The sequence below is a fragment of the Camelus bactrianus genome, chromosome 25, assembly GCF_048773025.1.
Source record: "Camelus bactrianus isolate YW-2024 breed Bactrian camel chromosome 25, ASM4877302v1, whole genome shotgun sequence".
Taxonomy (NCBI): Eukaryota; Metazoa; Chordata; class Mammalia; order Artiodactyla; family Camelidae; genus Camelus; species Camelus bactrianus.
The window spans coordinates 7,874,030-7,889,144 of record NC_133563.1 but is presented as its reverse complement, the minus strand read 5'-3'; the positions used below and the strand labels follow the sequence as shown (position 1 = coordinate 7,889,144).

Genomic DNA, 15,115 nt, shown 5'->3' with positions numbered 1-15,115 from the left:
CAAACACTTAGCATTTGTTAAAGTTAGGCTTGTTTTAGAATCAGCTGTGTGTATACTACTCCATAGGGCCCTGTATCAAATATCTTCTTATACCAGCCTTTAGCAGCTTCATGCTTTCAGCTAGCAGCCAATAAATGGAATTAAACAGAATTAAATAAGCTGACTAATCAATGTCTTGGGGACTGAATCTCTTCAGTCTTTGCTCTTTGGTGTAATGGTTACAAGCATGAGTTCTAGAGTCAAACTGTTTCTACTTAAAATGTTTAGCACATAGGAAGAACAAGAAAAATATCATAATTAAACCAATGACTCATAATCCCATCAAGCATTCATAACCACTATTAGAAAGTAAGTTTTTTCTATGAATACACATGTAAGTACATACTCATATGCATACATTGAGAGAAAATTTTTAAAACAACAGTCTTATTGTATGTAGGTTTATACACTGTTTTCACACAAGCTTTTATTATGAACATTTTCCTATGAACATTTTCTATTGCCTGATTTCAAAGACGTTCTTCTTTGGATATACCTTTATTTTATACTTAACCTACTATTGAACAACAAAGATTTGTGATTATTATAAATACAGTGACATAACTACTCTTAATTTTAAATACAAGTCTTTAAATGCATCTTGGATTATTCCTTTAGGATATAGTCTTGAAAGTAGGATTATTGGATGATGACCACTCTTAAAGTCTTTAATAAACTGTGAGATTGATTTCTGGAGAGTCTGCAACAATTAATAGTCGGACCAGACTTTTACTAAAGTGCTTATCATAAATTTCCCAGCTTTCAGTTTTATAATTTATTAAACTCATTAAAAAGGTAAAAATTATTCATTATTACTGGACATTATATATATCAATTTCTTTGACTATTTATTACTTTGACTTTTTTCATGTGTTTTTGGCCATTTATATTGTTTACTTTTATGTCCTTTGGCCATTTTCCTGCGATGCACTTTCTTTTTCTTTGTTATTTACTTGTAATGAAGTTCTGCATAACTCTGTTATAGTCCCACAAATACTTTCAGTATTTCAGAATTCTATCTCTTAAGTGGAAAAAAAATCAGAGAAGGTATAATTTTTCATTTAAAAGTGGCTTCTTATAATTTAGATAACATTATATAAAGCACTCAATTCTAATAAGAAAAAATACAATATACTTAACTAAATAAAATAAAAATGTCAATCAAGAAAATGTTACTTCTGTGAGGTGTGGGAACTGCTCTTTCCTGTATGTACACGTACACACACACACACACACACACACACACACACACACACACACACACTCAGCTTCCCTCTCTCACAATACCTAAAAGCAGTGCCTGATACATATATATAAAGTAGGTATTCAAACATTTGATGTACAAACACTTCTCTCAGGAAAGCTTTTTTAGTAAGTTAGAACACAGTATTTACTTTAAGACTAGGTTAGAACATTTTATTCATTTCTCTACTCAATTAACAACAACTACAAAAAAAAAAGTCCTTTTTCTGGAAAGTTGTAGATATTGACAAAGCACCTGGTTGAAGAGAACTTACTATGAGAAGATTTCAAAGGTTAAACTCAAGTCAAGTTCTACAGAATTAGCCCAGAATTATTCAACAATCAATACAGCCTTTAGACAAGAGGAAACTGTTAACTTCATCACTGCCCTCTGCCGGTGGTATTATTTTCCTTTAATTTTTCCCTGCAGGTACTGAATATTTGCCTCACAAAAAATTACGTCTGACCTGCCTCTATATTTAAACCACCCACAGCTAAAAATAGCCTAGCCATCTGGAATTTAGCAGTTACAGTGAAAAATTGGTGCTTCAACGAAGAGCTCTGCATTGTTGAGAGTACACCCTCCCAGGTTATCGGAGTCTGATTCTATGGGGACTCTGCACCTCTTCGCTGCCTCTGAGCTACCTTATAGATCTGCAAATTGTAGATAACCAACAGCAGTGCAAAATAATTCTTCATTACAGATGCAAGTAAATTCTGTCAGGTAGAAATTCAATTCACCTCTCTTTCCCACTGTGGGGAAGAAGGCTATTTTGTGACTATTTCCAAATTTATTATAGTATTATTGATCTATAAATTTCTGTGTTTTTAATACTCCTTTGATTTGGTTGTAACATCTGCCTAGTTGTCTCATTGATGATGTTAATAATCTTGAACATTTGTCAATTTCATATCTGTACGAGTCATAATTTCACTTTTTTAAAAATTATTCTTTAATAGGCTAAAGTCAGATTACATTTTTCCCCCAGAGATCAATTTAGATATAAAATGATGGGAGCCTGTAGACAATAGGGCTATGCTCAAATGGCAGAAAGCATTTTCTTGTATTTACCAAATACCTATCATGTACTTGTCATGATCCCTGCCCAGCTTCAGGGAAGGTTCCTATAAACAGTTACAACTGTCTGCCCTGTGATATGATCAAAGTACCATGGTGCTGCTTAGAAGGCAGTAATTAATTTATAAGGGAGGAGAGAGGAGAGGGAGAAAAAAGAGGAGGAGGAGTAAAAGCAAAACTCAGAGGAAGGCGAAAATAAAACAAAACACAGTAAAAAAAAAAAAGCGATTAAAAGTTCTCACACATTAATGGACAACAGACTTTCATCATTTATCTAGGAAACAAAGTAAAAGCATAAGGATGGTTCCTATGTATACTGTACTGACTGAAGTGGCTGCAAAAGCTATCTGTGGAATAAAGTTTCTTCTAGAAGGGATGGGACAATTAAGGGAAGAATCAGGTAGCAAGGATGGATGAGAATTTCACTCGTAAGAGTTTTGTAAATCAACTCCTAGTGGTTCACTAAAGCTACGACTTTTCATTCGGCCATTATGACAGCTACTACACAGCCAACTTCAACATCTGAACAGAAATTGCAAAAAAACAAAACCTTACTTTGAAGACATATCACTATCTAAAATATAAAATAAACTGAAGTAATAATGGTAGCTTTTTGATCCACATAAAAACATACAAGGCATTATACATTTTATGTTGAAGATCACTTGAAGACTATTATAACCTGAAATACTTCTTAGAATAATAATTTACTATTTACAAATGATGCTACCACTTGCTTACTTTGAATACCAGTTTCATTTTACTACATAAGCAGTTAAAAAAAATGCAAAAATTTTGACCTTGTGCTATAAATAACGAAAACAACTAATCCCCTACAAGGCTCATGAATTTCTTCCAATGGCCTCCTTCCAGAACCTGGGACCTTTCAAAGACACAAGCAAAGTAATTTCCTGTTGCTATTGAAATTGTTCCTGCCCCCTAGCATCATGCCATCCAGGAGACATTTCAAGCTGGAAGAAGGCAGGATCCTGGGTCTAGGTAAAGATTTGCTCCTAGCTTCACAACGGCATATCCACAGGTTTATAGAATTAACTTGAAGAAAACTTTCAAATCAGCGGACATACAGAAAACATGGTAGTAAAGGAAAGGACTCCAGAGAAAAGCCTCAAGGCTTGAATGAAAAAATGACTGATATAGGGTACTATTTTGGACAGAGTAATTGATACTTAAACTCTGCATTATTTTTACAGGTACAATGGACTTGAAGGTACAGTATTTAATTCAACCCACACAACAATCCTAGCAATCAGATAAGAATATACTTATTTTACAAGTAAGAAACCATACTCAGGAGGTTGACTTGTAAGTAATATAGCTTACAATGGATAAAGCTGCACTCAGAATATAAGCTTTTTTGTAATTCATTCATTCATTTTTCATTCATTCACCCTTGATGTTTATATGCTTATGTCCTCAATATGTTTCTTTACCGTAGAGCCTTTCATGTTCATTATATTTTTATACAAAAAAAAACTTGGAATAAATATTTGTTGAGTGGATAAATGAATAATTTTATTAAAAAAAGAAGTAATATAAGAATGGCAAAGAAATACTGGAAAGTTTTCCTTTACTTAAATAAAGATGAATTTGAGAATCAATCACAACACAAACTTCATTATTTGAAAAAGAAAAATGTTTTAAAAAATTTCTGTTTTAATATATAAAAAAATATGGTTTCATATATATGTATATTGTCTTAATTACTATGCTAGCTAGAAATTTATATTTCTTGTACTTGAAAACACTGGGCTATTATTATAAGATACTTATGATTTACTTTTTTTTCCAAAAAAGTTATAATAAAAATTCATCTGGCAAATCTTCTACCAAACCTTTCATTGTATGTGTGTGTGTATCTGTCTAAAGGGGGAATAAAAAAAAAAGAAATTTTTTAAAGTAATTAGTAAGATAAAAAAACTCTCTGTGCTATAAATGCAACATTCTCAAAAGGCTATGTCCTGGAAACTATCATAATCCTTTAGAAATTGTTTATATTATGATTAAAAACCACTTTGCTCCTATATTCCCACAAATAGTTCATATGGTAAAGAAATCAGTAAACTTACTTTTATGCGTAACATCTTTAACATTTGCTCCCTTTTCTGTGCTTGTGATTAAATGTAACATTTTGAAATCCCAAAGTTCTGAGAAAAACATAAATCCTTGTCTCACAGCTGCTGTTTGACTCTGGAAACACATGCATTTTCTTTTCAAGCATCTACCATCAAAACTCCCAAAGGGCTTGGACTGGAGAACACCTGCATCTCTTCATTTAGTTCCAATAACAGAGCCTAAACTCCAAAATTACAAAAATAGACGCTCTGTTCAGCTGTAGTTACATTTTGCCCCTAATTCCCGTGAACAAAAATGCTAGGAGCATGAAATCATTCAGGCAAGCTCTGTCATCAAGAGGATAAGATTTTTTGCACCAGAAGCCCAGTGGGAACATGATAGAAAACTGGCAACAATTACAGATAAAGTACATAGTAAAGTCCTCAGGGAGGAGAGAGGAAATGTAATAAGATAGATGGGTATAATTTTTACACATTTATGCCCAAACCACAAATGTGAATTGTCTTTAATTGCTACAATATATAAGCATTCTTACTCATGTGTCCTGTCAAAAATACTAAAAACATAACTTCAAGGCAATTCACTTAATTCTACATTATGAGGAGAATTTTTTGGAACAAAAAACCATTTCCCATAAATTAAAATTTACAATCTAAAATATCTTCATTTTAAAAACTCCTTAACTATTCATATCCTAATCAACCAACTCTGGATGGTGAAATAAGAGCATGTGTATTTGCTAGTATGTTTTAATCCAGAAAGAGAATTACTCCTCCAATTTAACTATGAATTTCCAGAGAACAGAACTATAATTGTGGCTCTCCTTTCCAATAACGATGGTCAAAAGTTGTCCATATTTGGTGGGAGAAATATAAAATAATTTTTAATATATAGCAATCTAGTAAAGTTAAAACTTTATTTCTGAAACTGATTATACTAGGGAATTAAAAGATTGGCTTAAACTGTATTATATCTAAGTGACATTTTAAGAGGAACACTCACCTTAAATTATTTTTAAATAACATTATAATCATTTAATTCTATTATTCTAGTGTTAGGGAGAAAGTTATTTTGAATTTTATATATCGAAAGTAAATACAGTATGTTCACCTTACTTGCACAAGTAACCACAGCCAAACAGATACTTTTAAAGATATCTTCTTTATAAATGGTGGACCAAAATCAATCAGATAAAATTTCATAGGAATAAGTGTGGTATTATTCATGTAAATTCATAAATTAATGTAGGCTATAAAATAAAGAAAACTGTCTTAGGAGAGGTTATGTGAAAAAGAACTCCAACGTCCAGTGGCACATAAGCCCAAAATAAACAGTAACTAAATAGAAGTTCACAATTCATATCTGGGAAATACATTCTGTACTTTGTGCTATGTGGAAGATTGTGCTAAATTTTAAAAGAGACATTTTCAAACATGTAGTGGAAGTAATCAGTATGGCAATGAATCTGAAGGCAAATGATATGAGAAGAGACTAAAATTAATTTATTACATTTGGCCTGGACTATTCAATTTTTTAAAAAAAGCTTTTGTGGAACATCTACCATATGCAGAGGAAAAGGAGCAGCTGAGCTAGTATTAAAATCTGCAGCATTAGGAGGGAAGTAGTCATTAATTGCAACTGAATAATGGAGTATGTAAGAGGGTGGGGGAGATTTCACTGAGTTTCATTTTAAACATGCTAGGCACCAGTAAAATATCCATAGGGCAAGGGTAAAGAGGACTCCTAAAACCTGAAGTTTGGATTTCAAAAGAAAATAAATGGACAAAGTGCTATACACATATGGGTGGTTGCTTTAACACACAAACACACACACACATACACACGTACAGTATTGACTAAATCATCCAAATAGAAGAGGGCCAATAATACGATCTTGGGAACAACCTATATTTAAGGCACAAAGGAAAGAAACGTATTTGAGGGGGGAAATGAAGATGGATCAGCAAGGAGAACCAAGAAACTACATTTTTTGGTGTGAAGAATTGTGAGCCTATGCTTTTACACTGTCATGAATAATATAAAAGACAAGAGACTCCTGAGTCAGACAAAGGACTTTATTATTCCTGGCACAGCAAGCAGCCTGAGTATCAACATATCTGATTCAGTTCCTTTTGCCCCCAAGTCCACAGAGGAGACAATAAAGATGTATCCAGATGGATACCTGCACATGAAGTGAAACGCATTATAAGAGATGAACCCTGAATTGAGGCACCAAATCTTTTATAAGGGGCAGTAAGTATGCCTTCCATTTTGCCTCCAGAGGGACACTAGATCTGTCTTCCAAGATGGTCCTACAAACATCCTTAAAAAAGATAGTCCAGAATGAAGAGCTGTTAGTGACTCCACTCCCAAGATATGTAAAACCTCAAGACGTATAGAGAGTTATCTCTCAACACCTGGAGGCCAAGAGAGACAAATGTTTCAACAGAAAGGGTACAGTCATACACAAATGCCAAGAAACATAAGATAACAATAAATTTTGTCAGGTATATTAAGGACTGATATATTATTTCATGTCACTTATAAGACTGAAACCAGACCAAAAAAATGGAAATTACAGGCCAACAGAGGATCTGGTAGTAACCAGACTTGTCTAACAATGGAAGATACTAGTAGATATTCTCTCCAATGGTAGATACATATGTAAGTAAGAGGAGGAAGAAGCACAGGGAGAGAAAGGGGAAGGCAGTTAATATGTATTAAGTGCTTACTATATCTGTGAAATACTTTCATACCCTTGACCATCTGTCACAAATGTTCATTTATTCATTCATTCAACAAATGATTTTTCAAGTATTCCCTACATGTCAGGCAATGTTAGGCCCTGGAGATAAAAGAAGGAATCAGTGACTAACCCTGTGTTCACAGAATTCACTATCAAGTGGTGAAGACAACATTCAAATTACACAACTACATAAATACAGACTGTCATTAAGTGCTATGAAAGAAACGTACAGTGAACTAGGAAAACAAATGTAACAGATACTTAATCCAATTGTGAGTGGGGGAGCAGCATCAAGAAAAGGCTTAATTGAAGATACGGTAGTTGAACAAAGATCTTAAGACTAAGCTGGAATTAAACAAGTATGAGGGGAAAGGGTAAGAACAGTTGTAAGAATCCCAGACCAAAAAAAAAAAAAAAACCACAGTAGATACAAAAGCATAACCACCACTGGGAAACTGAAAGAAGGCCAAGAAGATCTGCAGCACACAGAGAGGGGGACACATTGAAAGGACTCCTAACACTGGCTTAGAAATGGAAATGGATGGCCTCGAAGTTCCTTGTATTCTAAGTTTGTAGTACTTACTGATCATTTTATAGTCCTAAATAGCAGACACCTCAAAATTTATTTACACATTAATACCAGGATTAACAAAGACTAAGGACTTTTTAACAAGCAGGCTCTGTTGTAATCATAGGCAAAATACAGCATACAAAGAAAAGCTAAAGTTCGTATGTAAAAGATAAAGGAAGAAAATTGTTTAGAACCCATTTTAAAGTAATTTACACACATCAATTATAGTCACCAAGTGCTTCTACCTCTGAAGGAGCCAAAGAGGCATCTAGTATCTACAAACATAAGAAAAGAAGCACCTCTAAATGGTTCCCATGAATAAAAGCAATGAATAGAGACCGTGGGCTAGAACACTGGACTCCCACAAGAGCCTTCAGCTACTTCACTGTAATCAGAGCCAGTCAAGGAAAGAATGTGATCAAGGGGAAGAGGAAAAAGTGCAAAGGGAGTTGCTAAAACTTCAAAGACAAAGCAATTCTGTGACATGGAAGTGTGGCTCTTTAGATAGTGCTTAACATGAAGTAAGAAAGGAGATCCTCAAAGGTAAGAACTTATAAGGCTTGAGGTGGGGGAGGTATTGGGGAGGGCACGTTAGCAATATGGATTCTAAGACTAAAAGGCAAAATGATAAATAGCCTAGTACAGTGGGAAATGTTGCATGGTTAGGTGCCCCAGGTTCAAGTCCAGAGTCAGACTTCTTAAACAGTTAGGACAGTTTCTGGGCATCTATTTCCTCCTCTGTAAGACAGAATATAATTTGCTGTGCTGAAAAGTCTTGTTTTATAATCAAAGAAAATAATTTACATGAAAGTGATTTTTAAATTGTAAAATCCTATTTTTATAATGAGTTTTACTAACACTAATAATATTTCTTTCAGTAAAGTAACACCTCATTCCCATTAATAAAGCTGTCCATTCCCTCACATTCTGAAGAGTCAAAAAATTCTGTCTCTTTATCCTAACTGAGCTTCTCTCAAAACTCACTTCCTAATATAATATCCACAACATTTTCTGGTCCCTATTTTTAATATCCCACCTTCAATTTGGGGGCATACGCACAAAGGCAGCTATCTTCCACATATCATGCCATGATAAACAGAAGCCAGTCCGAAAGATCACCAAACTCCTCTAAAATACACAAATTGCCTCAAATCACTTAGCTGATCACTTACTACTCTGCATTCAAATACCTCTCATTCAAATACTATAAACCCATGGGGAAAGTTCATTAACAACCTCACTTGGACATCTGTCTGTCTGTGAAAAAGACATCAGGGATTACTTGTGCTTCCCTTTAATTGTTCATCTACATGAGTTTAACTACCCAGCATCTTTTTAAAAAGTAAACAAAAATCAGGAAAGACTCATTCTGTGTCATTTACCTTAGGTGTTCTAGCCTCAAAAACAAAAGAAAAGCAAATGTAGTCATCACTTACTTGTTCATGCATTCACTATTTGGTTTGTTTTTTTTTTTTATTTTATATCCACTCCTTTTTATTTGCTTCTCCTGCTTCTTTTTTGTTTTTCATTTTTCAGTTTTATTAGGTAGAATTGTTAAAGTTTGACTAAATATTTATTGATAGCCACTCTATGTGGGATATTGTTCTAGACACCAAGAATACAGTAGTGGCCAAAAAAGACAAAAATTCCTGCCCTAATGAAGCATAAATTCTAATAGCAGAGGGGGAAGAAAAATCAACAAGAGAAATCAGTAACATATACAGTATGGTAGACTGTGATAAGTACTAAGAAAAACTTTAGAAGAGTGGGAAAGTAAAATGTGTCAGTGTTTGTGTGCATGTGCATATGTCAATGAGAGAAAAAAAATTTTATATGCACTGGTCAGAAAAGCACATGCTTGAAAGCATGATACTTCAGTAAAGTCTTAAAAGATTGTTAATAAATTATTTCTTACTTAAGATGTATTCATTTACAATTTATTTATACCATCATTCAATATACATACACACATAGACACATACACACTTCCCCAATTTAAATCTTATAGGAACATACGATTCATCAATATTATTTTGAAATTGGCTTTAAAAAATAATACTTATGAGCTCTCTCATAACCATACCATAAATGCCTAAGCCATGAATGTGGGTGGCAGTTCCCAGGATAGGTGGAAAATTTAAATTTAAAAATACTGTAAATAAAGTACGTGAATGTAGTTTAAGTAAAAACACATTACATTTTAGGAGTAAAACACATCCAAAGGATTATTTTCAAAGCACCAAATGTTTGATCACATTAAAATTTTACAAGCAAATCCATAAACATATCACTAAACATAACACTAATGTTGAAGATTAGGTGAATTCCCTTAATGGCAAGAAAAAATGTAAAACTTTACCCTAGAATTATCATAGGTATAATTTTTTTATAATAGTTACTTTTAGACCCATAGAAAAGGTTCAAAATGCAAATATATTTCTGTGACCCTAGAAACGCATTTAAATTACAAAGAATAACATGAATATTATTATGAGAAAGATCAGATTATTATTTAAATAAGCTTGACTCATGTCATTCTGTGTATATGGCAAAACAAAAAACATAAAGTCCTGTCCAACTTAAGAGTATGCAATAGTGGGGAGGTTACATCTCAAGTGGTAAAGCGCACACTTAGCATGCACAGGGTTCTGGGTTCAAGCCCCAGTACCGCCTCTAAAAATAAACAAACAAACCAACAAACCTAATGCCAACCCCTCCCCCCAAAAAAAGAGTATGCAATAGATTCAAATAAGCTTAGTCCCTCCCTAGGTATCAAAATTCTAACCAGATTGTCAGGTCATTTAAATAACACTTTAATGACTTGATGATTTGAAAACAAAACCTACTGAAAACTACCATATGGACAATTATATAAAGGATTTTCCCAAACAACATATGTTAAAAACTTGATTAAATAGGCATTAACAAAAGCATGATATTTATTTAACCACCAATCCCTTCTCCCTAAAACAGGGAAAAGCAAACCACATAGGCTAAATCCAGCCCAACTCCTGTTTTATGAATAAAGTTTTATTGGAACACAGTCATATCTGTTCATTTACATATTGTCTCTGGCTATTTTTGTGCTATAACAGGAGAACTGAATAGCTGAGACCTAAGGCCCACAAAGCCTAAAATTAAAATGTGAGTTATCTGGCCCTTTAGTAAAATGTTTACCAGCTCCTGCCTTAGAAAATGGGTAAAATCTTTTATCTACAGGCACAGTCTCAGGTTATGGCCTCATTCTCCCATTTTTTTTCCTTAGAGATCCATACCCATTCTCATCAGAATGAACATTTTTTTTTTAAGGAGTGTTGTCTTTAAAAGCCCTGCTGAAAAAGAAAATGCAAAATAAATGAATAATGATGTCCTTACCGGAACTGTGGCAGTAGTCCATATACTGCGGAACTTGGACTGTGAAGGCTATCAGATCTGGAGCTAAGAGAGACTCTGGCTTTCTACTCTCATTGAGCCACTTGCTGCTATGAAGGTCTTTAGTGTCAGAAGGACCCTGAAGCAATGGAATTAATTTCTCTTTTCCACTGTCACCTGAGGAGAAATATTTATGAAAAAGAAATTCATCAAACAAAATTGTAAGAACAGCTTGTAGATGCCTGATCTTAAAATTTACTACCATCATAATTAAAATTTCAATTTCCATTTGGTAATTTTAGCTGTATATTTAGTTATACTCTAAAAAGTATGATAAAATTAAAAGCACTTTTAACTCTTAAAAGATTGTTTTAATACTTAGCTAATGAATGTAGAGCATATTCAGAAAAGATTTAAAATAAAACAACATGAACATACTGTATTCTAAATATTCAGTGGAATCTGTATCACTTTAAACATATCTAGAAATTTAGTCTGCACTGGAAAAAATTAAATTACAAATAGTTTAAGGAAAATATTATGAAATAAAGTACTGGTAAGAAGGTAAAGTCAATTACAACCTTAAATTGAAAAACAGCTGGGTTTTCTGCTTAATTTTATTATACTAACAACATTTTAATTCAATTTCTGTGTCATATATATGTATACCTCCTATTTCCCCACTAAAAGTATAGGAATAAACTTTCTTTTAATTTTTCCTCCCTCATAACCACACTTAAAATTATGCAAAGTTTTTTTTCCTTAAGTAAAAATTAATTTATTAAAGTCAAGAAGTATCATCCTGGCACAATTAACAATTTTTTCAAGTAAAAATAAAAAAATTTAAAACCTCTGATTCATAGGAACAATGAGTAAATTCTTGTTTCAGTAACGCTCCTTGTAAAATGCAAGGCCAATTCTCCTATACAGGCAATAAAGTTTTACACGGTCCAGCTGCACATACCTGGGGCTTTGGCACAAATTTTTATTGATCCCATGGTCCCAGAGGCACATTTGACCAATGATGTGCTGCAGTACTTCAATTCAACATTCTGGATTGAGCCCTCAAGAGTTGGCAGGGGATTCTTAGATTTCACACCTAATAAAAGAAAACTGCAAATGTACTAGCCGATTGAATTTAAATAATTTTTATACTCCTTCACCAAGGCATTTAAACTTAATTATACTTTAATTATCTACCTCAGATGTTCTTACAGTATTTGTGTTAGGTTTCACAGTTTACTGTTTAGGAGGTAAAAAGATGCAATTTTAAAATAAATGGGCTGAACTCTCATAACTATATTTATACAAAGTTGGCTCTTAATTAGTCAAGCTCAAGAGATAAAAGTAAATTTTAAACAAGTATTTGTTTAAAAATGAGGGGACTAAAAATCATATTTGATTTTGGAATATGGAATAAGATTTTAATTTGAAACAAAATTAACTTACAAATTGAGCTTTATTTTGGCAGAGACATTTAACTTAAATAGGAAACTTCCTAAGTAAACAGACTCCTCAAAATATCTTAGTCAGATGGGGTGAAAAGAGAGAAACAAGACAGCTTGAAACAGCTCCTAGGTTAAAATACAATAGCTTATAAGCAAAACTGATATGCCATGTGTAGATAAAAGAAACCAAAGGGATACTATATCACTTGACAAAAAAGTGAATATGAACGTCTCTCCTGTCTGCTACTTGCTGAAGGACATAAAAGCACAGAAGGGAACAATTACCATGAAATAAATGGTACAGAAAACTGAATTCAAAAGGGAGAAACTCATTTTGGCCCTGAAGGGTAGGTGAGAATTAAAAAGGCAGAGAAACCTTAAGAATGTTATACTAACATTATTGCAAACCACTTAAATGATGATGAGGATACGAAGAACTCTAACTAACGTTTACTGAGGACTTACAATGTGCTATGCACACTATCTCATTCAGTTCTCACAACAGGACTGTAATAAAGATGTTATTGTTATCCTCACTTTACAAATTAGGATATAATGGATTAGAGGAGTTAAGTAATTTTTGCTCAATCCTACAGCAGTAGAAGAGCTGGGGTGGTTAACACAACTTAGTCCCATCAATGAAAACCTCACCCATCATTTCACCCATGAAGACTGGCTAACATAACTTCCCTACTTTCCCTCATTCCACATTTCAATCAAATATATATTATCCTTCATATTTGAAACTCCTTTAAGTAGAACTACATATGAAAAACTAAGAAAACTATAAATTTTATATGATACATATATTAAACGTTATTCTAAAATCTCTAATCTCAAACTCTGGTGTATTCAAAAAGCCCCACAGTCCTCCAAGAGGATTCCTGAGATTTGGCCCAGGAACCTGCAGTTTAGCTAATAAACTACATGGTTTGCAGATGGTTAAAGGACACCTTGAGTAACACCTTCTCACATACTAATCTTTACTTTAGAAGGATCTATTTATCAATTTCTATTTGATTGTTATGTAAACATGTATCAATGGTTTATTTTTCCAGTACTTACCACCATGTTATTTCCATTTGCAGTGGTATCTATTATCCTCATAGCAATAGTCTAAACGCTGTGTATTTACACATTTTCTATGATTTTCTCAAATTCTCAAAATTTATGACTCAAAAAACTTAAGCAGTATGTCACAAAATTAAATGATGCCAACAATACATATATAAACACAGTAGTAGTTACAACACCTAACATTCACTGACAACTTACTAAGTACCACGCACTATGCCTAGTTTGTTATTTTTATTCATCTCAAAAAAAAAAAAAAGAGGTAGCTATTACTATTCCATTTTACATACAGGAAAACCAAGGTTAAGAGAAATAAGGATTTTGCCCAGGCTCAAGTTAGACAGCAGGGAGGCCTTCAACCAACACTTTTCTCCCCATTAGAAAAGAAGCTGGGCCACTATGCATACTTAACATCTTACTGCGGATGCAGAAGTTATAATCAGCGGATAATTCACCCTGCTCCAATCATCATGTTATGTGATGAGAGGGATACAAAATGGAATAATACCCTCCTCTAGCTCTTAAGCCCCCAGAGTCAGACACTCATTCTACGCCAACTTTTTGAAAAATTTGAAGAATTTAGATAGTGATCAGCAGGCAAGAGCTACTGAAAGATTCTCTCAAGGGTTCCTGGGGGTGTTAAGAACCAAAAGAATTGAATTAGTTTCTAGTAGATGCAAAAGGAAAGAAAGATAAATAGGCCAAAATGGCTTTTTAAGAAACATTTAACACTGCTTCTTTTTACCAAGTTTACGACTCTATCTTGAATTGCAAATGGTAGGTCTTTGTTAAAACATATGTATGTTGTATATAAGACCTTGAGTGATTATGGTATGTCAGTGTAGGTTCATCAGTTGTAACAAATGTACCACTCTTGTGAGGGGGAAGCAATGCAGAAAGATATGGAGGCAGAAGGTACATGGAAAAATCTCGTACCTTTCCCTCAATTTCGCTGTGAACCAAAAACTGCTCTAAAGGGAAAAAAAAGTATTAATAAAAAAAGAATTCTAAAACAAACTTAATTTCTTTCCATTCTACCACCAAACCAAAATTTTTACAACACCCCAAACGTAATAAACACTAGGGAGGCAGAGAGGAGCAGTCTCAGCACTACACAACTCAGGACACCATTCACACTGTTCCCAACGGACATGAAGGCTGCTTCCGGAACTTGTGAAAGGAAATCTGTTAGCAGTGCAATATGGTGAAACAAAAAGAGCAAAAGCTCTGAAACTGAAAAAGCAAGGTTTCAGATGCAGGCAGCGTTATGTATCAAATAGTTAGATGGCTTAAGGGAAGCCATCTATTATTATTACCTGTGGAGGCCAAAATACTACAGTTATTGTTCAGAGTATCTAACTCTGAGAAATCAGCTGAATTTTATACATAATTTTGAACTTTGAACACAATTTAGGGAAGAGGTGCAGATTTTTGGTAAGATGTATAGTTAG

The 15,115-nt window shown here is 33.6% G+C and overlaps 1 protein-coding gene across 10 annotated transcripts in view; it reads right to left on the bottom strand.

Annotated features, from left to right (window-relative positions):
- Nucleotides 1–15,115, bottom strand: part of VPS13B (vacuolar protein sorting 13 homolog B) — a 627,348-nt gene that overhangs the window by 440,674 nt on the left and 171,559 nt on the right. For all 10 annotated transcript variants that reach the window (XR_006725148.2, XM_045517215.2, XM_074352636.1 and 7 more), the window contains exons 18-19: nt 12,107–12,241; nt 11,146–11,319 (exon numbers count right to left, since the gene is read on the bottom strand). Coding sequence is in view for 9 of the 10 variants with exons in the window: in XM_045517215.2 (XP_045373171.2) it covers nt 11,146–11,319; nt 12,107–12,241 (309 nt within the window). In the remaining variant the exon portion in view is untranslated. The remainder of the gene's footprint in view (nt 1–11,145; nt 11,320–12,106; nt 12,242–15,115) is intronic.